The sequence below is a fragment of the Cryptomeria japonica genome, chromosome 2 (genome assembly GCF_030272615.1).
Source record: "Cryptomeria japonica chromosome 2, Sugi_1.0, whole genome shotgun sequence".
NCBI classification, from domain to species: Eukaryota; Viridiplantae; Streptophyta; class Pinopsida; order Cupressales; family Cupressaceae; genus Cryptomeria; species Cryptomeria japonica.
This window is the reverse complement of record NC_081406.1, coordinates 656,122,635-656,148,957: the sequence shown is the minus strand read 5'-3', so window position 1 is coordinate 656,148,957 and position 26,323 is coordinate 656,122,635. Positions and strand designations below refer to the sequence as shown.

General features: G+C 39.3%; 1 protein-coding gene across 2 annotated transcripts in view; it reads right to left on the bottom strand.

Moving 5' to 3' along the window:
• LOC131034077 (ATP-dependent DNA helicase Q-like 2) overlaps window positions 1-26,323 on the bottom strand; it is a 171,845-nt gene that overhangs the window by 116,770 nt on the left and 28,752 nt on the right. For both annotated transcript variants that reach the window (XM_057965428.2, XM_057965429.2), the window contains exons 9-10: window positions 1,789-1,825; window positions 1,650-1,683 (exon numbers count right to left, since the gene is read on the bottom strand). In XM_057965428.2, the coding sequence (XP_057821411.1) occupies window positions 1,650-1,683; window positions 1,789-1,825 (71 nt within the window). The remainder of the gene's footprint in view (window positions 1-1,649; window positions 1,684-1,788; window positions 1,826-26,323) is intronic.

Sequence of the window (26,323 nt, the reverse complement as noted above, 5' to 3'; positions counted from 1 at the left end):
AAACACTTCCCAAAGGATGAATAACTCACACAATCAACATCACTAACACTTTGCGAACCAAACTCGTAAAAAACATGAAGTACCTTCATCTTAAACAATAATTGGAAATAAAACTACATTCGCAAGCACAGCTGTGACCTCTATATGAAGCCACCCAAACCAGCTAGGGTGTTGTCATCTCCAATAACAATATTTTCAAGAGGTTTTCTTTCCCTCAAGAAAATTGGAGATTGACACAAGTTCTCTCTGAAGTAGAAATAAATATCATAACATGGCAAACAACAACAATGAGCTCTCAACCTCCTTTTATAACGTTTGGGAGGGAAAATAATAATCTCCCTTTCCCTTCTACAGAATCTTTTTTCAAATTAAATAATTCATTATTGCAAAAAACTCCCTTGTTCCTAGGTGTCCCCCTATAAGCACAACTTGAAACACTTTTAAAATAATAATTATACTTAAGTTATAATCATTTAATTAATTAAATAAATCACCCAAGTTAAGGAAAGCATCAAAATGAGACAAATATATGAAATTTTGATCATACCAATATGTCACTGAGGACTTTAGATAATGAACCAAAGCAACTTGGCGACTGTCTAAAAATAGCATGCTTCTCCACAAAGTTTGGAGAGCTCCCAAAAGGGCCGAAATTGCATTCTGAAAGCACCATGAGGTTCAACAAGATCATTTGAACTCACTGCCGTGTACAACACCACTACTTGAATAATAATGTGCTCTCCAAGAACTTTGGAGTTATCCCTTGCTCACCAATTAGCCTATGGGGAAAAGTCAGAGAACAAACTAATTGTTCATAAACCAATTAAGCTTGAAAAGGAGACATTACAGCAATGCCCACAAGACTTACATTCCAACAAGAAATTTAGATCCCCATAAGCAATATGATTATACTTTCCATGCACAATGGATGGTCCAACATACCACTCTCCCTCAGTCCAGTATTGGTGTGTCTTGTAAATGTATATAAGTAAAATGTTGGTGTGTAATGTATTTTCGTTGGGCTTTCTTTACCTTTTATTACAAGTAGCAAGTTTCGGAATTTTCAAAATACAGCTATTATACTGAGCAATAACAGAAAGAATATCTGTTATGAGAAACATGTTGTGAATTTATTACAGTGACATATGCCATTGTAATGCTCAGCTGGGACTGGTAAAGCTCTGTTACGATATAAGACTCAGATGACATGAATGCTCATGTTCATTATTACCATGCACTATTACTCTATTTGTAAGAGCATCAGCAAAGACCAAATGTCAGGAATTTGTTGTTCGTTTGTATAAGCATAATGTTCCCTATAAGTTAGTTAAAAGAGTGCATTACAATAAAAATAATTACTGAAGAATACAACTAATATCTCAGCTAGTTCCATTTCTTTAGAATTCATTTGGCAGGTGAATTCGTTATTGGGTGTCCAGCTTTATTTGTAGTGTACAATTCAGATTTTCCATTTAACATCAAAGTTTTGGGTATCCCCAAAGTTCATAGTAAACCACCATTTTATCGTTTTCTCTATTCATCCTTGTCGATAGGCCCTAAAAGTTTATTATTTCCAACATGAATAAGGAAAGATATGATTGTGAAAACAACAAGACAACAATGTGTTGCATATCAGATGTGTCACTTACCATCTGGCTTGTTTATTCCCATGCCAAATGCCACCTATGACATGTCAGAAACATTAAATCTATGATTATTAACATAAAATTTAAAGAAAACATAGTGCTCAATATAGTATTGATGGCATAGAAATTTCGAATAACATACCGTGCCTACTATAACTTGTATCTTGTTACTACTCCAACTGTAATCAACATAATCCAAATCTAGCTTAGTTATTTTGGAAATTCAGTCCTCCCCAACATGAAAATAAATCCAATACATGGTTGCATCCTTTTAGTTTGAAATTTCATAAACCTCGAAATGGTCAAGGGAATCTGATAATCTACTGCAGTTGAATGCTCATTTCTAAATTACAAAAAAATATTCAAAACAAGCCACATGATCCATTCATTCTGCAAGCAGATAAAAACAAAATAATGAACTTAACAACCATCTAAGAAACAAATATAACTGCAGCATATCTACTAGGTATACATAGTAGAACAGAATTTTGATCCTTAGAAGTCAACAAATGCAACTGCTCTACGGCCAAATCTCTGCATAAAGAATGAACTCATTGAAACATTGAGATGTCCTTGCTGTGGCAATGAATACTGTTCATGAACCTCCAAAAGATGGAAAAAAGACCTGTTGACGAGTGTTTTGTGACCACACCAACACAGAATAAAGTTTTCCAACGATCACTTTATCCTCTCTTGATCAAAATCAGATGTATGCTAAGATTGCAGGAAGATCATACATTGACTCCAAGGTTCCAACTGCATACTAACAACTTTGCGATGGATATAGACTCGTTTGGTTGATGTTGCTGGTTGCTGGTAATCCAAGGAGACTTACGTACACGTGAATAAGACTTGGACAATTTTGTGACTTCAAGGAGATTCTCATGAATGATTTGGCAATATACAGCTCTCTTTTTAGGATTTTTTAATGAAATAATGCAGAAAATAAAATGAGAAAGGGTTTAGGAAAGCTATTATAATCTAGGAACTCAATAGATAATAACGATTCAGACAAGATGAACCACACTTTACTTCACCACTAGCAGACAACTACAAAAAGACGCTGCAATCTGCAGAGGTTGTGTTTGTAAGATTTTAAACTATTGATGAACACCATTAGAGAACAATGTTCATCCAACAATTTAAATTAAGCACACACATATAAGAGCTCAGTCCAACCTTGCACTGTTAATAGAAATCATCTATCAACAAAAGGTATGAGCAAGCGATCTCACCACAAAACACTACAATCAACTTCGTTCGTCTAAATGCTTGAAACAAATCTAAACTAAGTGAGGGAGGTGAAACTATGCAAGTTTTGAAACAACATAAATGAACACCAAAAGCCAATGCTTCACTATTATTATTTCAGAAACTTATCGCAACAATTTCATACAATCTCTCTACCTTACAAATGAAGGGGTGACCCCTTTTTATAGGTCCAAGAGGAAAATGGACGGTTGAGATTACAAACCAATCAATGGCTAAGATTGAACATGCAAAACCCTAATTAGGGTTTGACCAAAAATTCCAAGTATGACACCAAGTAGTGGGAATAAACATTAATGAGGAATCACGCCACTATCTATTAATTACCCTTTGTTCCCAAAAATGGCGTTCATAATGCATTAAATGCACCACTAAATTCAAAATCGCCCATCATGCATTAATGGGCCACTACCTCCTCAAATATGACGGCTACCATGCATTGAATAAGCCACCACTTGGTCAAAATGTCCTCCAACAATAAATGCACCATCATGTCCTCATGCAATTAATAGATTCTCGTCCAAAATCAAACGACCATTATCCCGTTCATTTATGGTGAATGTGACGAACCTAGTTATGATGGCCTCCAACTTTCCTATGGAGACACTTGGCACAATCTCTAGTTTAAATTCCAGCAATGCAATGTCCTCTTCACACTTAGAGATTTTCCCCCCTTGGAAGAATTTTAACAATATTTTCTACTTCAAAAGGAATCTTGTACGTTTAGAATTCTAGGAGAGAAAATCTTTCTAGAGAGATTTTTGTCCAAAAGGAATTTTCTTATGTTCTCATGCATACCTCGTCTTGGAGAAATATTTTCTGTCAACTGACCATTTTTTCCATGTCTGAGAAATTTTGTCTTGTCCTGAGTTCTAGAGAGAAAATCTTCATACTTAGCTAATTTTCTTTGTGCCTTGAAATTCTTCACCTTGGGTGCATTTCTACCCTAAGGAAGAAATTTTGGGCATGGAGGAAATTTCCTCCTTGATCAAGTTTTAGCGCCCTACCTCTAACTTGGAGCACATTTCTCTTGTGATGAAGGAATTTTGACTTGGAAGAGAAATCCTCCTTGACCCCATTTTGGCACCATGTCCTGGCCTTGGGCGTATTTTGCCTATGGAAGAGGATTTTTGAGTTGGAGGTGAAGAATTCCTCCTTTACATGTATTTAGCGCTCCCCCTCATCCTTGAGCGCATTTCCTTCATGCAGGAGGATTTTTGGAATTTTAAGAAATTCCTCCTTAGTTTCTGTTTGGTGCTCATCACCTGTCTGGAAGCATATTCTGAAGCAAGTGAAGGATTTTGGACTATGTAAAAAAAAAAATCCTCCTTGACTGGCATTTGGCACCCTGCTTCTTCTTGGAGCACATTTTGGTGTAGAGGAAGTAATTTCTTGAGTTTTGCATTTTCCTCCTTAGCCTTGAATTCAACAATCTGTTTTGTCCTTGGGCACACTTTGAAGGTGGTGAAGGATTTCTTTGGAATTGACATTTTCCTCCTAGACCATGTTTCTGCATTTTCTACTTGTCCTAGAGCGCATTTGCTAGGAAATGGAGGAATTCTGGAAAATTAGACTTTTCTTCCTTGATGGCATTTTGGCGCCCATTCCTTTTGTCTTGAGCGCGTTTTCCATAAGGAGGAATTCTAACTTGGAGGAGATTTTCCTCCTTTGCTTGGTTTTGGTACTCTTGCGCAACCTTGGGTGCAATTTACACATGGAGGAGAAATTTCAGTGTTGGGAGGAAAATCCTCCTCTACCTCATTTTAGCGCTCATCTCCTTACTTGGGCACCATTTCACCATGGAGAAGGATTCCCTTGTTTGGGAGGAAATTCCTCCTGTACCCCTTTCTAGTGCCCATTCCTAGTCTTGAGCGCACTTTAGCCAAGGTGGAGTTTTGAAAAATGTTAATTTTCCTCCTTAACTGCATTTTGGTGCCCAAGTCTAGCTTGGAGCGCATTTCTCATGTGGAGGAGGAATTTTGGAGTTTTCAACATTTCCTACATGACCTTGATTTAGTGCCCTCCTCCTGTCTTGAGTGTATTTTTGACCATGGTGAAGGAATTCATTGAAATTTAGACATTCTTTGTTGACTTGGGATAGACTTTTCATCTTTCCAGTTTTCACTACCATCTTTAGTATTGAGGAAGTTTTCTCATGCCTTAGAATAATTTTCCATGCTTTTTCCACTTCAGGAAGGAATTCCAGACTTAGCCATTTTTTTGATCATCTGCCTGTTTTTTCAACTTTCTGGATTTGGACTTGGATTTTACAGAATGCTCTGCCATCAATGTCTTGTCAACTACCTAAGATAGACCTACCAAAAATAGATTTACTAAAAATAGCAAGTACTTCCAAACATCAAATTAGGGCAAACTAGGAAATGGTGACACTTCCTAAAAATAGACTTACTAAAAGTAGACTGATAAAAATAGTTTGTTTAAACACAAAATTAAGCCAATCCGAGACGTAGTGAAACATTATAAAAATAGTAAGTGCTCAAAATTAACTCAAATCTCACTGGTAGCTTCCTTCAAGAATTCTGACTTCATTGCAACATTTTGATTTTCCAAAACCCTACGAAAATGACCTCAAATCTAAGTCTGAAGGGCAAAAATTCTAAAATAGACAAAACAAGCTCCAGACTTAGTCAAATTTGCTCAAAACACTTGTAGACTTGATCAGAATTTACCAAAACACTTGCAGACCTAGAGAGACCGAAGGGATTGCTGCGAAAAGACCCAAAGAACCACAACCAAAAGACCAAGAGGGCCAAAAAAATGCAGGGGGTCCTCATTTGGAATGGGGTGATGAGTGATTAGGTCACAACAGGACCAATATCTCTAATTAGAAACACTGAAGATGAATATGTTTGACTATAATAATGAAGAACTTAGAGATATAGGCAAACCTTCTGAAATTTTGCATGCTATAGAACAGATTTTTTGTTTTCTAGACTGACTAGGTTAATCACAGTGTTCCACGGGGACGCATCCCCCCCCTTTTTGGGTGTGTCCCCCCGTCAGAAACGTCTCGGGGACGGGGGGACGGGGACGTGACGTCCCCCGCTGTCCCGCCACCGCCACCCAAGCGCCGCCGGGACGCGGAGACGTCCCATGTCCCCGCGTCTCCCAGGGAGACGTGGAGATGTGGAGACGCCTCCTTGGGAGACGTCTGGGCGTCTCCCAGAGAGACATGGAGACGCCTCCATGTCTCCTTGGGAGACGTTTGGGTGTCTCCCTGTCCTTCGAGAGACGTGCAGACGTCTCTCCAAGGACGGGGAGACGCCCAGACGTCTCCTATTGCCCCTCGTATATGCAATGTTTAAAATTAAAATTTAAAAAAAAAGTGACTTTTTAAGTTTTTTGAGGGTTAAGGGGTAACTCTAATTGGACGTGGGCCGATAGAAATTAAACACCCGACGCCTTTAGATAATAATAAAAGTATTTTTGGCCTCGCGGGGCGCTGCCCCTCGACCCCGCCCTATGTCGCGACAGGGAAGCGCAAGGGGCGATGCCCCTTGACCCCAACTTGGGGGCGTTGCCCCCAAACCCCCGTTGAAAAATATAGGGGGAAACCGCACCGATAGAAGTAGGGAAAATCTAACCTCCGAGTCTGATTAGGCTCCATATAACAACACAACTTAGAAATCTTGGTATTTAGATTTAGTATTTCATACATCTTTTCAAAACTAGTTTTTCAAGTACTATATGTATATGTATAACTATATCAGCACCACCACCCCGCCACCCACCCGCCGCCGTCCCCCCGCCGTCCCCAAACTTAGGCCCTTGGTCCCCCCGTCCCGGAAACGTGTCCCCCCCGTCCCCCCGTCCCCAACGCCCGTGGAACACTGGTTAATCATGGCACCACCTTCCTGAGAGTTTCGCTTGTTGCCTAAACATAGGTGGAGTTTGAAAGTGTCTTAGCTGAGTTTTGCATACTTGGACATAACAAATGTTTAGTGGCTAAACAGAGCTAAGCACTAAGTTAATCATGGCAACAACTTCTTGAGAGCCTCTCCTACTGCCTAAACATAGGACTTTGGAAGTGTCTCAAATGAGTTTTGCATACTTGGGCAGACCGAATGTTTAGTGGCTAAACAAAGCTAAGCACAAGCCTCCATCATATTTGCCATCTTTTGAACAAATGATCAGAGATTCCAAAGTCAAAACAAATTAGGGAGAGCTACATCACTTATGCCAGCAATAAATACCCAACCAGAATCTACAATTGCCATTGCCATCTTTCCCTATGTGCCAGCTCAAAAAACTTAGTCTTAGAAACTTTAAAAGTACACTTTTCTTCATGCCATTTTCATTCATCAAGGCACAAATATCCATCACTTAAATCCTGGCAGACATCTTGCTCACTTGTGTCAACTTAGGCAAACTCCTTGATGTACCTCAAGACATCATTTTTAAGTCCCTTCCAAGAAAACCTCTCTTAGATCTGCATGTATGTCTTTAAATAACCTTGGTGACCAGCAAGGGGAATGTTATGGAAAGTCTTCAAAATCTTCTCCTTTAGCTTAGATTCAGCCACAATGAAGATTCTTCCTTTGTATAGAATCAACCCCTCAACCAATTTGTACTTTTCATCATGAAAAGTACCCTCTATAATGCTGGTTGCAAACTGATTTTTGGCATAATCAGCAAACAACAACTCCCTCCAATCAACAAGCAACAACTCCCTCCAATCAGCAATAAACTCGCACAGTGAGCTCAAATGGGGCCTTTTGGACAAGGCATCAGCCACAATGTTATTCTTCCCTTTGACATACTCAATATCAAAGTCATAAGCCTGTAGCTTACTCACCCACTTCTGCTGCCTTTCGTTCAAGTCTTTATGATGCATGAAGTGTTTAAGGCTATTATGATCAGTCTTAACAACGAACTTACTCCCCACAAGGTACTGCCTGAACTTTCAAAGGGCATGCATTATGGCAAACATCTCCTTGTCATATATCGAATATAGCCTTTCAGGCCCTCTCAACTTCCTACTCTCGAAGACTATCAGATGCTTATCTTGCATGAGGACTACACCAACACCTTCTTCAGATGCATCACACTGCAGTTCAAAAAGTTTGGTGAAATTAGGTAGAGCCAAAACAGGGCAGGAACTCATGATCCCCTTAAACTGATCAAATATTGTTTGTGCCTTTTCTGACCATTCAAAAGCTCATTTCCTTGTAAGATCTGTGAGGGGGGCAGCCAACTGAGAGTATCCCTTCACAAACCTCCGATAAAAACCACAAAGACCCAAGAATCCCTTTAAGTGTGTTATGTCCTCAAGAGGAGGCCAATCAATGATAGCTCTAATCTTTTCAAGGTCTACCTTCACACCACCTGCACTGATAATGTGACCAAGGTAGAGCAATTCTTCCATTCCAAATTCGCATTTGGACTCCTTTGCAAACAGGGACTCGGATTCCAGTATGCTCAACACTTCATCCAAGTGTTGTAAGTGCTCCTTCCAAGATTTGTTGAATATGAGTATGTCATCAAAGAATATGAGCACGAACTTCCTCAACTATTTCTGGAAGATTTTGTTCGTGCATGACTGGAATGTGGCAGGGGCATTAGTCAAGCCAAAGGGCATGACTAGAAACTCAAAATACCCAAAGTGGCATCTGAAAGCAATCTTCTCCACATCTGAAGCTCTCATCCTAATCTGATGATACCCTGACCTAAGATCAATCTTACAGAAGAACATTGTACCATGTAGCTCATCAATGAGCTCATCAATTCTCAGAATAGTATACCAATTCTTTATAGTTTTCTGATTCAGGGCCTGGTAATCCACGCACATGCGCATGGTCCCATCCTTCTTTTTCACCAAGACAACAGCCGAAGCAAATGGGCTTTTGCTTGGCCATATGTAACCCATGTCAAGCAACTCCTGGATTGCTTTCTCAATCTCATCCTTCTGCTTCTTGGGATACCGATAAGGAGTAGTCATAACCGGCTTAGCTCCTTCTTCAAGCTCAATGATGTGTTCTACACCTCTTTCAGGAGGTCTACCAGGAGGTGGATTCTCAAACACCTTACTCCTCTTGGTTATCAAGGCCTGAATGTCTTCGAGATAGCTCCGATTCTCTTCTAGTGGTTTGGAGGGCATAACCATGACCTTACTTCTGTTTATGATCAATGCTTGAATGTCTGCAGAATAGCTGCCCTTGTCTACCAATGGATTTGACGACATTATCAAACACTCTGCTGCCCACTCCACTTGGTTATGGTGGATCAACCTCTCCATCCTCTTCAATGAAACAACTCTAAGACCATCATTTGACATTCCTCTCAATACCACCTTCTTCCCATTAGACATGAATTTCAACTCCATGGTTTGCAAATTTACCGCATCATCAGTCCCACCAATGCTAACCACAAAAAAGTCATCTCTAATTTCATGATTTCCCAACTTCAGAGACATGTTGGAAATCATCCGGTTGCAAGATATAGTGGAGCCATCCGCTACCATGACTTTGAAGCCTTCTACTTCCTCTGCCACTAGCCCCCTCTTTGCAACAATTCTCTCATCAATGAAATTATGAGTCACTCCTATGTTAATGAGAGCAATGACACGGTATTCTCCTATCACACCCCGAACTCTAAAGGACTCATTCTTGTGAATGCTCGAGAATTGACCAACCACTCCTTTGTCTTCTGACTCAGTTTCAGGCCCTTCAAGAGCCTCTTCATACTCGCTGTCCTCAATTTCAGTTTGTTGTTCTGACATTTCAGAATCTGATTCATCCGCAGAATAGCACTCCATTTGATGCAGATTGCCCTTCCCATGACACTTATGCCCTAGGGCCCAAGGTTCTCTGCAAGAATAGATTCTTCCTCCGAAGCTCTTGACAGAGCTCATCATCCATCCGCGAAGGAAATTTCTTGGTCTGATTTGTAAAACTTCTTCTTATCCTTTCGGAAAGGGAAAGGCTTGGACTGAAATTTGTTCTTTGGGACAGCCAACTCCATGCTTCAAGCCTTCTTGATTGCATCAGCCAAGGTAGGCGGGTCAAAGGCTTTTACCCAACCTTTCAATGGTTTTTCTAGTCCCTCAGTAAATAGGGCCACCAACCTGTTGTGACGTATTCACACATCGCCCCATTGCAAATGGGGACCCCTACTTTTTGCTTTCTGGGGTTTGTTTTTTTTAGGTCTTTTAGGGTTTTGTCTGTTAGCCTTTGCATTTTGAGTGTCGCCAGGGGATCACTAGGATGGCAGGCTTTGTTTGAGCTAAGGTGAGTCAGTGGATGCTTCAGGTTAGGGTTTCTTTGAAAGTCTTCCTTAAGGCCTGGTTTTGCTCTTGTTGCTAATTGTGTCTTGCTTGGTGAGTGAATATCCTCTTTGAAGGTCTGAGTTAGGTCAAGTTGGTGAGTGATGAAGTCTGGAATGTCATCCTGATCTTTAAATGCCCTGAAATTTGGCTAAGTCTGGAATGTCTTCCTGATCCTGAAATTTTACTGAGTCTGGAAAATTGAAGAATCCTCCAAAAACTAGATTTCGCATTATAACTCTTGGAAGTCCGAAACCACTCTCAAACATCCTGACAGTATATATGGAATATAACTTTAAGTATAAGAAAGAAGAGAGATATAAAGAAATGTCACTTATACTTAAATGTTATATTCCATATATGAATCCTTACAGAGAGATCAAAATGTCAAATTTCACTCCTGACCCTCCCAAAGGGTCCAGAGCGAAATTCTCCATAAGACATTCTACTTTGACCCAAACTTAGAACTAACTCATTCCCAAGCATTATTGAGGGCAAAACACTTGTTTGGATGAAGAAATGTGAGAAATGAAGTCAAGATTTGAGGCTAAATATGAATTTCGCTCCTGACCCCCTTCCAAAGGGTCTGGAGCGAAATTCTTGAATGACCTTATTTTCTCACTTAGACCTTGAAATAAATGCCACTTTGAGAGCAATTTTACTTGATGATGGTAGGAGGAGGCCTAAGAAGTCATATTCAAGCCAAGAAAGGGAGGAAAAAGGTGAGAAATGAGCCCAAGTAGGAATTTCGCTCCTGACCCTTCCAAAGGGTCCAGAGCGAAATTCACATAACCTTCATTATCTTCCTTGATATGGCCAAGTGTTGGACTCCTAAGGCATGGTTGGAGCGACCTTGAGGTGTTCTAGCCTTTGAAAGAAGGTGAATTGAGGCAATGGAGTGTGAAATCAATCTAATTTATGAATTTCACTCGACCCTTCCAAAGGGTACAAAGCGAAATTCTTAGAAGACACCCTTTCCTTCCTGGATTAGACCAAGGTCTTAGTTTCCAAGGCATGTTGTGAAGGTTTTGATATGTTCTTGCCTAAGGAAGTGATTGGAAGTATTCAAAAGTGAGTGTTTTGTCCAAGAATGGAAATTTCGCTCCTGACATGTTTTGTCCAAGAATGGAAATTTCGCTCCTGACCCTTCCAAAGGGTCCAGAGCGAAATTCCCCATAAACCTCATTTTCTTCCTTGCTTAGACCAACATTCTAGTTCCTTGGACATATTTGGAAGTGGATTAGCATGTCTCTGCCTTTTGAAGTGATGGGATCTAAAAATGTGAAAGATTTTGTCCTAAAACTAGAATTTCGCTCCTAACCCTTCCAAAGGGTCCAGAGCGAGATTCTTGGAAACTCATATTTTCTTCTTGGAGATGGTCAAATTCTTGAATTTTGTGGCATGGTTGGAAAGACTTTGATGTGTTCTTGCCTAGAACAAGAATTTCACTCCTGAGCCTTCCAAAGGGTCCAGAGCGAAATTCTTGATAAACCTCTTTTCCTCCCATGTTTAGGCCCCAAACCTTGTTCCTTGGGCGAAGAGTGGTGTATTTTTACCTTGCGAAGAAGATTGGAGTTGAAAAGATGAAGAGTCAACCCTAGAGTTCAAATTTCGCTCCTGACCCTTCCAAAGGGTCCAGAGCGAAATTTCCCAAAACCTCCCTTTTTTCTCAATTTTGTGCCAAGCCAAGTGTGCGTTAGGGTGAATTAGGACTGGAGATGTCCTTAAGCATGGCTTTGAGTTGCTAGTGGTCACCAAATGTGAAGGATTTTGGCCTAGAAGGAGAATTTCGCTCCAGACCCTTCCAAAGGGTCCAGAGCGAAATTCTTAAGAGCACCTATTTCCCTTTCAAAACAAGTCAAGTTTTTGGTTTTTATGGCCTGGATAGGAATAGATTGATATGTCCTTGCCCTTTTGAGGTGAATTGAAGTGGAAAAATGATGAAATAAGCTCAAGAAGGTGAGTTTCGCTCCTGACCCTTCCAAAGGGTCCAAAGCGAAATTCCTAAAATCCACCTTTTCCTTTCATTTTTGTGTCAAGCTAAGTGTGGATCAAGGTAGATTGAGCTTGGAAGGACCCCTAGGCATGCCTTGGAATGGATTGTGGCCACTAATGGCCAAGATTTTGAGCTAGGACAAGGATTTCGCTCTTGACCCTTCCAAAGGGTCCAGGGCGAAATCCTAAATAGGTCATGTCCCTGGCCATGGTTTTTAGCGAAATTCTCCTTATTAGCCATTTTTGAGGCCAAGTAAGTATTGTCAAGTTGAGAGATAGATCCAAAGGTGAGAATCAAGTAAGAACAAAGTGAGAGGAATGGAGTTGAATGAGGGAAAACAAGCAAAGAGAGAAATTCGCTCCTGACCCTTCCAAAGGGTCTAGAGCGAAATTCTCCAAATCAACCATTTTCTCCTTGAGTGAAGCCAAAACATTGATTCCTATGGCATGGTTGAACGTGGAGTGAGGTAATTATTGCCTTGTTAGGTGAACTGAAGCGAAGGAAGTCAAGAAATAAGTCTAAAGCTTGAATTTCGCTCCTAACCCTTCCAAAGGGTCCAGAGCGAAATTCTCAATTTCACCTAACTTGCCCATAACCAAGGTCAGGACATGGATCTCTAGGCTTTGGAGAAGAGAAAACTATGCATATCCTTGCCTTGGGAGGAATTTTGGAGTAAAGGAATGATATAATTGTCCTGGAATGCAAATTTCGCTCCTGACCCTTCCAAAGGGTCCAGAGCGAAATCCTCAAAAACTCCATTTTTCTCCAATTTTCCATCAAGCTTGATGTTGGTTGAGATTAAAGGGATCCTTAGACATGCATTTGAGCAAGTTGTGGTCACAATTTGTGAAGATTTTGTTCTAAAATGCAAATTTCGCTCCTCACCCTTCCAGAGGGTCCAAGGCGAAATCCTTTGAAGCTCCTATTTGTCACCTTGTTTGAGCTAGGCAAAGGGCTAGTTGTGAGATTATGATGAGAAGAGGTTTGAAGGCTAGGCCTAAGACTATGAAATGATGAAATGAGGTCTAAATTGGCCAAGAATGCAAATTTCGCTCCTGACCCTTCCAAAGGGTCCAGAGCGAAATTCTTATAGGGCTTGTCCCTGGGAAGGATTTTGAGCAAGCTTCATTTTAATGTCTTCTTGTTGATGATTTAAGGTAGGATATGCTATGTTAGAATGAATCCATTATGTGTCCTTAATCACCTTTTGGTTGGTTTTGCAGATGGAAGAAGACCAAGCCAGGGCAAGGACGACCTCTTCCAGTCCATCATCATCAAGGACGTTCCACATGCAAAAAGGGAGGACTCAAGGTGCTTTGAAGCGTTGGAAGACTAGGGGTGTTCAAGGAGTTCGAGTTAACCTCAAGACTTCATTCTTTCACAAGATGACAAAGAAAGGCTTCGCCAACATTTCAAGGCAAGGTATGCTACCGAAGAAGGAAGACTTGACGATAAGAAAGCCTCATCAAGCACTTGGGAGTAAAAGAGGTACACCATTCATCAAATTGAGACACAGAAGAGGATCAACCAAGCCACAAGCGTTAGACAAGGTGGCATCCCAGTCATCATTCTTCCAGTCGGATTGGTCCACCTCAGCATGACCAGATTCAATGTACCTAATTTACCAGAGGCAGCACAAACTTTGATGTGCCTACCCCTGCTTCTTATTGGTCCTCACTTCCGAAATGTAATTTTCTAATTGGCTAAGGAAGTTTGTTGTAACAAACCCTAATTAGGGTTTCTATCTTGTAATCCTAGCCATTGGTTCTAAGTCAATCAAAGTCGTCTATTTGTAAAGGGTTCTCTATATAAAACCTTGGCTCCTCATTTGTAAAAGATAATAGTCGGTGAATAGTGAGAAATAGTGAATAGTCAGCTGATAGAATAGCAATTAGAGTAGATTAGGAGGACAAGGCAAGAAATTGTTGCCATTGATTGTAAATAAACTCCATTTTCATTGAAGTTATGGTGAAGTGTGTTGTTTCTTTACAATATGCATGGTCTCTTGTTGAATCTTCATTTTAGATGATAGATAATTAAATTGAATGAAAGAAGTTATTGAATGCACTCGCATGGAATCCACCTAGTCCAAACCACTAGCCTTTTGCTGACTGTAAGAGCGCCTTGCATGGTCAACTGGCATAGAACGAGCTTAATCTCGAGTCATAACATCTCTATTGTTCACGCATTATCTTGAATGGTGATCAGTATCTGATGGTGTACGATTTGGACATATTTGAAACATCCCTTAGAAGATCGCACTGAGTTGGTGTTGAATTATTCAACCTGATGGTGAGACCCAGCCCAGTAGGACTCCACCTAGTCATTCATCCATCTCGCATTCTAGGTCTTAGAGTAGACTTCCTGAACCATGTATCTTTTGCCATTTCTTTATCTTCTAGTTAGTAAATAGGACTTGTGATTCCAGCAAATCAGACGTTCAAGTCATTGAATGTAAGTCCCCTTGTGATTCCAGCAAAATCACATTGTACCGCAAAGACCTTATCCACACGTAGAGAACCTACATATCATAACCTTGGAGTTACTCCAACTGATCCTTCGACGAGATCTTCAGCAATCGGGAAACTTTGTTCAAGAGAGGATAAGGTACCTTTAGGTATTTTATTCTGTGTTTGGTCATGTACAAAAGACACATCAACACAACCTCTTCTCTGAGATGCTGCTAACCATAACTGAAAGACTCTGAAACTCAGTTATGAAAGTGTCCAAAGAACCATGTTGTTTGAGTTGAGCAAGTTCTCTAAATTTCACCTCTGGGTCCTTGGTATCAAACCTTTCAATGAGCTTGTTGGTGAAATCAGCGTATATGGTGATCAAGTTATGACCAAGGGTAACCAACCTATGGTACCACCATTCGTGGGCCACTCCATTCAAGTGCAAAGTAGCGAACTTGATGGCGTCTTCTTCAGGCATAGGCCTCAAGGACAAGTAATTGTCCAACTTCTGCACCGATGCTCTAGTTGTGCTCCCATCAAAATGTGCTAGAGTCACCCTTCCAAGAGCTTGTTGATAATCTCTTGGGGCAGAAAATATGTTGTCATTCCTCCTTCTTCACTTCATTTTCTGATTCATGAACTTATCCAGGGTGAGGATATCTCGGATCTTTCCAGGGAGAGAAGCATACTCCGTATAGTTGTTCTTTATTTCATCAACTGTAGGTATCTCAATTTCAACTTGTTGTGCTTCTCTTGGCAGGAAGATAGGTTTCAGAGGTCTTGGGGCTGAACCTCCATTGTTGCTCCCATTGTTACTCCCATTTCCATTTCCTACAGGAGCATTAGAAGTATTGGCTTCCAGTCCATTGTTGGGTTGATTAGGGGTCCCAACAACATTCTGGTTAAATTTGGCCAGCAATTGAGACATCATATCCATCATGGCATTGAATTGTCTCTCAGCCTTCTTATCAGGTGTCTCATTCTGTTTTGTAGCCTTATCTGCCATTGAATCCACTGCAGAATCCAATTCTTTCCCTCTGTTTCTCAATACCTCTGAAAAGGTATCTTCTTCCGGCACTACAGGAATGTGAAACTGTTGTCTCTTCTATTCTCTGTTGTAGTAACGGACGTCTCTATCACTCATGGAGAACTCTGACCCCTCTGAAACTCACAGGCTGGCAAGAAAACCAACTCTGATACCACTATAATATTCCCACTAACTTTGTTTTGTTTTTTCAGAGCAATATCACAATCACACTAATCACCCGTTAGGGTTAGAATAATGAAATCTAAACAACTGGAAGGAACCCTACACTTTCTAATCCCAGAGAGCCCAGACTGGGAGGGTGAGAGCATACGGTAGCAAGGGATCGTTAGAGATTAACTGTTGAACTGCTGAAATACAATAACGGGTGGCAAGCCAGCCCCTTCTGCTTATCCAATGGGAAAGCATGGAACTTGGCGGTAAACCAGCTAAGAGAACAACACTTCAAACACAAATCACTCTACCGCAATATTTCAGCGGGATGACTGAATTACAGACAACTCAACTCGACCGCTTATGCAGCGGGAGGATCATTACAACCAATATTACTCAACTGCTTATGCAGCGGGAGGAGTGAATTACAAAATATCAGATATAGGCGGCAAGCCAACCTCTTCCACTTTTCAACGGGATATGAAAATTACAATCTAGAATGGTTAGTAGTACTACTACTTAACCTTACAATAGAGAGGAAAGAGAGAGTGGAAGTATATTGCTGAACACAAAAGATAATGATCATCAAACTAATTCAACACCAAAACAGCAAGCTGGAAATGCATAACCAACAACCCATAAACTCACTAAATTGCTCATATCTCACTCAAATCTCCTTCAATTCACTCCAAATCACTACCAAACCAACACTAGACAAGCAGCAACTAAGAACAAACCAAAGAAGAGCTACCAAAACACCCTACACGCATCCCAATGCACTCACCAAAACCCACACCTAGCTAGAATATTTCGATTCGCAATATAAAATCTAAAACTCAGAATATGGTGTTGCAAACTTACAAGATATATCGCCAATAGTAAAAAGAAGGTTTGAGCCAATACCCAGAATCATCAGTCGCTCAGGTAGGGAGGTATGATCGAAAACTTGCTTCAGCCATAGGGAAACCAGCAACTCCAGAAAACACACCACACTTCGAAAATACTGAAATATGCACTGAAAATGTCAAAGAATACACCACATAGCTAGGTACTATATCTCAAGTACAAAACTGGTAACACTAGGGAGCCACACTCTGAAGCTTCAAAGTTCATACGCCAATCCGGCAACATAACGATGCAATTTTTCAAGATAGCAAAATGAGAGCCCAATGCTCATATTTATAACTTCATGCTCCCCAAATTCAAATGCAAATGGCACCCAAACTCAACTCAAAGTCCTTTCATTTCATTTCAAGTTTCCACCCAACATGGCACCCACTTCCCTTCTTCCTAGGCAAAGTTCGAACTTTACCTTTGGTGGCGTTTTTTGCGAAATAAAAAATATAAAACATGAGATGTTTTATCCTTCCAAATTGCCACCACATATTACACCATTTACTTAGGAAAATAACACATTGATATCAGATAATTATTTTCCCCTAAGTCATCCTCAAAATATTTAATCAGTAAATACAAATATTTAAATATTAACCTTAGAACAAGGAAATAATATTTAATAAAATCACTTATGACTCCCATACTGATCATCAACAAAACCAGGATGAAACGGAGTAAAGAAGACCATAGAACTGTTGCAGGATCAGGACCCTATCCACTACCAAAAATAGAAATGTTCCATACTGCCACTTACTAAAAATAGTAAGTCATGAATTACTCCTCCGAAAAGCATCATCTTTGCACCCAGTGACAGAGCATGGAAAGCTCCGTAAGACGGCATCAACCAAACAGCCAACCCCTAACTTACTAAAAATAGTAAGTTCTCGATTCACCAACATTTGAAACCCTAATTCTCCATTCCACATAGCCTACGGGTCTCTGGAATAGGCCAATGGACCACTGAAAGCACATCATTGAGAAGGGGACATTACAATTATTTTGGTTGAAGAAGTTGGATATATGGAACTTGATGATGCCAAAATTATTCAACCCTCTCTGGCAGTGCCATTCTTCTCAAAAGCTTTATCCAGCACAATTTGTCAATTGTGGCAATGAAGATGATGTGTCCAAGGTTTCAACAAATTCTCTAAGTTACCGATTTGGTTACAGGTATGGATTTGTGACAACTGCAAAAAAAAATTCCTTGGGTACAGGTACGAATACGCCTGTGTATGTATGTATGTATGTATGTATGTCTATTTACACAAATTCTCTAAGTTACCGATTCAAGTACAGGTACATTGTATGTATGTCTATTTCAACAAATTCTCTAAGTTACCGATTCAAGTACGAGTACAATGTATGTATGTATGTATGTCTAGATTTAAAATGATGGAAACCTTACCTTAACTACTTCAACTTTCTAAATATCACTAGAAAAGAAACAACCAAAATGTCATGTCCCCAATTTTTGCCCTTCCTTAATAACAACATTTCTAGTAGGGTTGGTCTATTATTTGGTTCCCGTAGGCCAACAGAGCGTGGAGGGAACCAACTCAGGTTCTTAGAGAGTCATACATGAGTCTTTGAGGCAGTTTGAAGCAGTTGACGACAGTTTCCTAAAATTTAGGAAGGATCCCTATTTTTTAGGGATTGACTAGGAGTGGTCTATGGGGCATCCGGAGCCTGTGGGAACGTTTTGAAGACTTTGAGTGCATCTCCTATTTTCTAGGAGGCGCTCCTATTGTTTAGGAGGAACTCCCAGTTCACTGACAGACCTTCCAGAGGTGCACACAACAGAGGAGGACCATTGGGATTCAATTTCAGGTTGATAGGTCCGGTCTCCTACTTTTTAGGAGCATCCCTAGATTTTAGGGGAAAACTACTAGTTGGCTTATGTTGCTCAGGCATTATCCACAGGCGGGTGGTTTCAATCAATTTACAGTTCTGAGTTTATTTGAGCACTTGATGAATAAAATAGGAAATATTAAAATATTTCCTAAGATGATTAAATAATAAAAGGGTGATTATATTAATCACTTATCTTATTATATTATTAAATAAAAGCCATAACACCTTTCCTAGACGTGGCAACTTGGAGGAGTTGGTTTAAGTGATTTTGGCCCCATTCAATGAATAATTGACCCCTCTAGCCAATCGAACTTCTAAAGGGATTGTTTTGCAAATAAAATAAAGTTATTTTATTAATTAAAAAGGGCAAATAAAACCCTAATTCGAAATTAGGATTTGGGCTGAAAATAAAGGGTGTTTGGGAGCTCATTTTGCACATCTATGATTGGAAAATTATTATTTTTGAGAGCCATTTGGTATTTGCAGGTTTGCAACATCTATTGCAGGTGTCTGAACTGAATTTGGAGACGGAAATTTTCAGATTTGGGTGAGAGGACGAAATCCCTCTCATATTTAAGCTACCGATTTTGCATGGTATGTTCATGGTTTGCCAATAAGGGCCAAAAACCAGTATTTGTTAGCAGCTACAGCAGGGTTACAGTCTGATAATCATATCTGAGCACTTTGGCTGACACTTTCAGCAAGCTATTGTTTATTCATGCCAGTCGTACCTCTCCTAGGTCAGTCGTACCATCCCAATCAGCCTGTGGGATGCAAATAAATAAATAAAGGGAATTTAGCAGCAGCTATTGGTTGGAAAATCATTGTTGGGAGGTGACTAGGGCAGATCAATGATCTCTTCTGTGAATTCACGGCATATTTGAATGATATCAGCAAATTAGAGGGGAAAATAGGGTCAATTTGGGGATCTCTCCTGGCAAGATTTCAGAATAAGCTTCAGAATTGCTAGCCATCTGTAATGTCCCCACTTTGAAATAAAATTCAATAATAAATGATAATAATAAAATTAAAATATTTAAAATTAAATTAAAATATAATGTAAAATAATTAAATATAATTAAATATGATTAATTAAAAATTAATTAAGTTAATGAAAAGTCAAAAGAAATGAAAGGAAAGGTTGTGACTCCCTCAACAATGAGATATAAAAGGGAGAAGAGAACCTCATTTGAGAGGGGAGAATAATTTGGAAATGAGAAGTGCAGATCTGATTTAAATGATAAGTGTAGATCTGATTATGAGAGGTTGTGTCCCTTTCAAAGGGCAGAAACAATGAAGAGTTGCACTCTTTCAAAGGGTGCTAATGGTGAAAGGGTGTATCTCTTGCCAAAGGGTATACATGATGAAGAGGTGTGACCTCTCCCTCACATTGAGAGATATAAAGGAAAGGAATCAAAAGCATCTAGTAAGATCACCATGGATCAAATCAGATCAGAACTGTTATTAAGTTACAGGCAGTAACATCCTTGTTCTTGGTGGTATGCATGGGGATGTGTTTAATAAGTATGCTTAATATATGAAGCCCGATAATGTTCTTATGCAGAATAAATAGTAATATTAATATGGACTGCAATATGTATGACAGTCATACTTAATTTCATATATATATTCATGATACATAAGAAATTAGTATACATATAGTCTAAAACATGTTATTACTATCAGTATTTAACAAGTGGGGAAGGAGATGTTCCTAATAGGGGACATTACAATTGGTTTGATACTTACATTAAGAACTAGGGATGTTTGATGGACGAATAATTTATTTATGAATATTTAATTGATTGATTTGCGAAATATCATTGATTTGATGCATGTTAAGGTGGAGTTGTCTCCTAATATATTCAGTCTGAGTCATAAGTATCTTGAAATTGATTAATTATGGCTAAAGCATCCCTAAACCCATAAGGGGACATTACACCATCCATTCAATTGTTTTTTATAATTATAATTTAAAAGAATAAAACTCATTGGAGCTGTTGGTGCACTTTGGAAGCTCTTGTAGCAGTATTTTCCTTCAATAAAGTCAATAAATAAGCCCTTCAGGCAAGGCGTTGGACCTCTGGTAGGCGAATTTGGCATGTTAGTGTTGAAATTCAGTTATTCTTTGCATTTGTTAATTGCTGTTAGTAAATCAGACATTCTAAAATTTAGTTTCAGTAGTTGTCATTTGTTATTGCTTGCATTTCCACATTGCATCATACATTCTATCATCTAAAAACCCAAAAAAACGCATTACACTCAAAACTCTCTCAAACTCCAAGTTACAATACGCTGGTCAATGATTGTATTTGGAACAAAACAAATCAGAATTGGTTCATCTCCAAGTCGGCATCTTTCACAAAATGGAAAATATTGGATTTTACAATTGTACTTTATTCCATCTACTTAAGGAAAATGACAACCTTGAATTTTTAAACATTCTACTAGAAGTGACCTCAAACTATTAACTATTTTAGAGATGAAAATCCCTTTACATGGATAAACATGTGAAAGAAGAAAGTTTTCAAGAGGGAACTAGTAACATGATGCATTAACAATGAACTCATTAGAACCATGAGTATGAGTTTGAGTTTTAGTTAATTAATTAATGTTGTCACAAAAGAAAAGTGAACTTCAAGGTGGGCATGTCCAATCTTTTCAAAAGACCAAAGGCAATGAAAATAAGATTGATCAAATTTTAATCAAATTCAAAACCTGGGTTCGCCCAAGCTATTGCCCAGGTGCCCAAGCAGTAACGTAGGCAAACCTAGGGGCGTACCAAAACCAGATGTTATGTCCCCTCTTTCCTAGTGGTCACTCAGGAGACAAAGATTCACCCGTTACCCATCTCCACAGGTGAATTCAGTGGATAGGAGATGTTTGGCTAGCAAAGGGGATTCATACTTAGCCAATTTTGGCCTTGGACAACTTATTTTATAAGCACTTTATGTTATTTTATTTCCTAAGTCACTTTTTTCTTAAGAATGAAATAATTATAAAGTGACTTTATTAAGTTGAAAAATTAAGTTCAATGTTAAAACATAAAGTGAACCGCCTTTGTACGCCTAGCTAGGCAAGTTGTATTTTAACTAAAGTGGGCCCATTATTAATGAAATTAGACCCTCATATTGGACGCCTGAGGGAGGGAATATTCCTTTGGAATATGGCATGGAAAACCCTAAGTTGGGTGTTAGAAGTTTGGGAGGCATAAAAGAAGTTGCACGACAATCATTTGGCATTCTTTTGATCATTTTTCATCGACTCAATTGGGATTTGGAGCTCTGCAAATTGGAACAGCAGCAGATGTACTTTAAGAAACGAAAACTTCTCAAAGGATAGTTGAGTTTGGAAATAGCCCCAACTCACAAGACTGAGGAATTCATCCAAAATTCTTGTTTGTGAATCAATTTCAGACTTACAGCAGCAGGTTCAGACTTAGGACAGCAGATTTATCAGTTTCTAGAAGGCAAATAAGGCAGCCAAAGCATTTCTGGAGCCAGCTGTACCTCCTCTTGCTGGCTGTACCATTTTGGTGACACTTGTGATGCCAAATTCACCAACCAGCAGCGGTTAGGGTTTGAAACTTGTAGGAAATTCATTGTCAGCAGTAGCAATCAGCAAATAAATCATTTCTTCAGGCTTAATACAGCAAATGTGGATGATATCAGCAAATTCAGTGAGCAAACTTGGTCAAATTCAATGACCTTGCCTGGGAGCTTGGAGGAATCGGTTACAGATTTGTCAATTCTTTCAATAATTGTTTTTGATAATTATAGTTAATGCAAATAAACCTCATTGGAAGCATTGGTCTACCTTGGACGCCCAAATATTACAGTATATCTGAATTCATCAATAAAACACATCATTCCAGGCTTGGCGTGGGACCCTACTGGTATGCTATTTGCCCTCCTGTTGAAATAAATCTTTCAAAATTCCAATTTTTGTTTGCTGTAATAAAAATCAGAATTCTGATTTCCTGATCAGTCAATTATTTCATAGTAGGAAAAGTCCAAAAAGGTGTCTTTGTTGTGTTTATATCTCTTTCAAGCACTGTCTTACCATTTTGCATCAAAAAAACTCAAAATACAAACCAAACCAAACCACTCCCTTTCACTGGTCAAAGAAAAATCAGACAAGAAAACAAACCAAAAATCAGAAAATTCAGTTTAGTTTTCAGTTCAGTTGGAGAAGGGATCTTTCACCAGACTAGTACTAATAAAGGTCCAAGACTAGGACCGGAGGCTGAGGCAAAGAACCCAATAACTTAACAAATTCTTTGTTGTTTAAAATTTGGGTTCCGCTCAACCAGTTTGTATGGCATAGAATGGAGAGTTATATGTATGGCAATTCATCAAACGAGTATACATTGGCAAAATTATTAGTAAAAGACTGTACAACATATTCTAGAACCCACAATATAGCTTGGGGTTGTACAAGGGCACACAGTTGGGAGCAATGCCAAAAATTATAAAGTATTGCCTATTGAAATGACTTGATTCACACAAGAAGCAAGACTTTTTTATAACAAATGTTAGGCTTATATATAATTATAGGCTTAAGTACAAAAATCTTTTTTATTTCATTATTTTGAATTTCACCTTTATCAATTCATGAGCTTCAAGTGACTATGGTACTTTACCTAGAATGCCAAAGCCAAGCATTTTAATAATTTTGATTTTCTGATGATAAACCTTTAATTTTGAGTCAATCAATAGTGTCCTCCAACCTCATTCCATCCAAATTTTCTTATCATACAACCCATTTTCCATTATCTCCCGAATTTAAATTGTCCTAATGCTCTAACTAAAATATTTGAAATTTACCTAGTTTAATCTCATGCTAGCCACCGTATTTTGGAATTCAGTCTTTATATATTCTTGTCGTGCCAATATTTTCTCTGTTGTTGCATCACTTTTATCATCCATTGTGTCATTACCCTGCATTCGTCCAACTTATTCAATTGAAGGAGCCTTTCTTTCAAACTCTCAACATCTCCTAATCAATTTTCACTACTATCCTTAGGCTTGACACCATGTACTCTATTGGTACCTTGCTTTCAAACCATACATTGGTTTAAACGGCATATATCCAATAGTCATCTTGTATATCTTCTAGTATGCCCCTTAGTTATTCTTCCCAATCCATACCATCAACCTCACATGACTTTTTGATGACTATTATAAGAAAAAAAATTTGTGGCCTTTGCTTGGCCATTGCCTATCAAGTAGAACGAACTCAAAAGAGTTGAAAGATATTAAATTCACTTGTCATTAACAAATCAGATGGTTGATGAAGTGCCCACCTCTATTACTAGTTGTTTGGAGTGGGATCCCAAATCTTATGACCACTTGTTTATAAATAAACCAAGTTGTACTATGTAAGGTGTTTTCCAGTAAGGTTCATCATGCCTTCACCCACTTTATTGCGTATTTTGTAATCACCGCTATGTATTTACACCTTTGTATCTTTTACCTCTCTTGGACCAATAAAGTTCACTCTCGTCATCTTAATAACTCCTAGGGTTGGTATGGCCAATGTGGCATGAAATCTCTTTTCAAGGGCTTAACTACTCATTTGGCATGTATCATATCCAACTACTAGTTCTCTAGCATCACTATCAAGTGCTAAAACACATTGACCCACCAAAAGTATCTTCTATGTTGTGGCATTGGGCCCCCATATCACCACCTACTAGTCCCTTGCACACTTTTTTAAGTACAGCCCTCACTTCTTCCCTCATGACAGATCTTCATAGTGCATGGTCAGGTCCCAAGACATGCAAGGCCCAAAAATTGTTGTTCAAGTACAAAATCAAGGCTATTGCTCCCAAATGACACATAACTTAGGAGGAACAGCACTAACATTCAAGTACACATTATTTTAGTCAAAAATGTCATTTTTGCAAAGCAGTAAAAACTTTTACTCACGTATTTCTCGTTGGGATCTCACCTCTCTATGAAATGATGGACTAAGAACCATCATAATTTGAAAAAGTGAGTTTAGCCTTTCTAAAACACGTTTGCTGGTATTCTGCTATAATTTGTATTCTAAAACTTTCCAATTTTGTGATCTCAAATGATAAAGAAAACAATTTTGCAGCATTCATCTGTTTCTACTTTTTGGAAATGGCACTATTACACTATCCAATGATGTCCTTTCAGCTCATGTTTTATAAGGGTTTTGTTGTGACATTTTCACACATTGTCCCATTGCAAATGGGAACGCCCACTTTTTTCTTAGCTTGGTCATTTTAGCTTGGCAATGGTCGTAGTCGTATCCTTTGCCTGTGGGAAGAGATAGGTTTTGTCATGATAGGGTTGAGCGGGTATGCAATGTCAATCATACAAATGTTGTCAATGATGATAAACTTGCTAGGTTGAGGTCATGTTGCAAATTTGCAGAGATTGTCAAGTTGTTAATGTTGTCATAGTGCAGGAGGTTGTTGAGTGTTGATAATTGAGTGGATAAACTTTGATTAAGATTCAACCCCCCTTGTGTGTGTATGAATTTGTGCAATGCAACCCCCTAATCCCGGCATTTTACTTTGTGCAAGCCTAGACCTCTCATACACTCAAGGGATGGGAACTCGAGTAGTTGATTAGGTGTTAAGCAAGGGACCCCTTCAAGGGCACTCACATCATATCTAAGCATGCACACTTATCAACCTGCTATGCAGGGTTGGGGTTCACTTGCACCCAAGAAGAAGGATTCTAGAAATTTGTATAAGTAAAGAAATACCCCCCTTTGTGCATAAGGTCCCCTAAAGTGCACCCAAGCTCTACATCATATCAAGGTTCGCCTTGCATCAAGTTGTGCACACATGACCCTTAAGCGCACTCTCTCACTATTTTTGCAACCAACCCTTTAATCTCCGCCTTAAACAACTTGTGGCAAAGCACCATCTAAATGCGCCCTAGCACCTTTATTTATGCAAGTCAATATGTCATATGCGCTCTAGGAGTTTTTGAGCATGCTAGCACCTTAAATGCGCTCTCAACTTTGTGCTAACATAAGTATCATATGCACTCAAGTCATATTAATGCAGGGGCTTGTCTCATTTGCGCTCTCCTTTATTAAGTTGTGCAGGGGCACTTGTCAAACCCACCCACCTTTGTGTAATGAAAGGCCTCATAGCCGCTCAGCCTCCCTTTTTGGTGCAATTACCTACCCCTTATGCGCCCAATCATATCATCTTACACAAACCTCCATTGCCTATGCACCCAAGGGGATGAGAGATGAATGAGGGCAGCCTCTTCTTAATGCAATAATGTTTCTAATACAAAGCAAGGTCAGCTAAGTGGAGAGGATATGAGTTCAAAATAAACAAGCCTATATGATTGAGATCAGGGCTATGCTTTCACACATAAGTTTGCAATAAAGGTGCAGGCCAGATTTGACCTAAAGCATTACAATCAGAATTATGAAGTAATCAGGAATCAAGATTCAAGCCTAAAGGATAAAATCAGACCCAACTTTGATTAAATCTGACTAAATCAGGTCATAAACCCGCTCTGCAATTAGTTCAAACCTACCTGAGGAATGCACTCATGAAGTCATGATACAATTGCGCACTTAAGCATCCCAAATGCGCTCCCCTCTATGCATGGCGACCCTTAAAACCCGCTCTTCATGTGTGGCCTTAGACGTCAAAGCCGATCAGCATTTGCTTGTGCAAGGGAACTACTCAAACCCACTGTGCAACCCTAGCTTCCATTTGCACCCAGC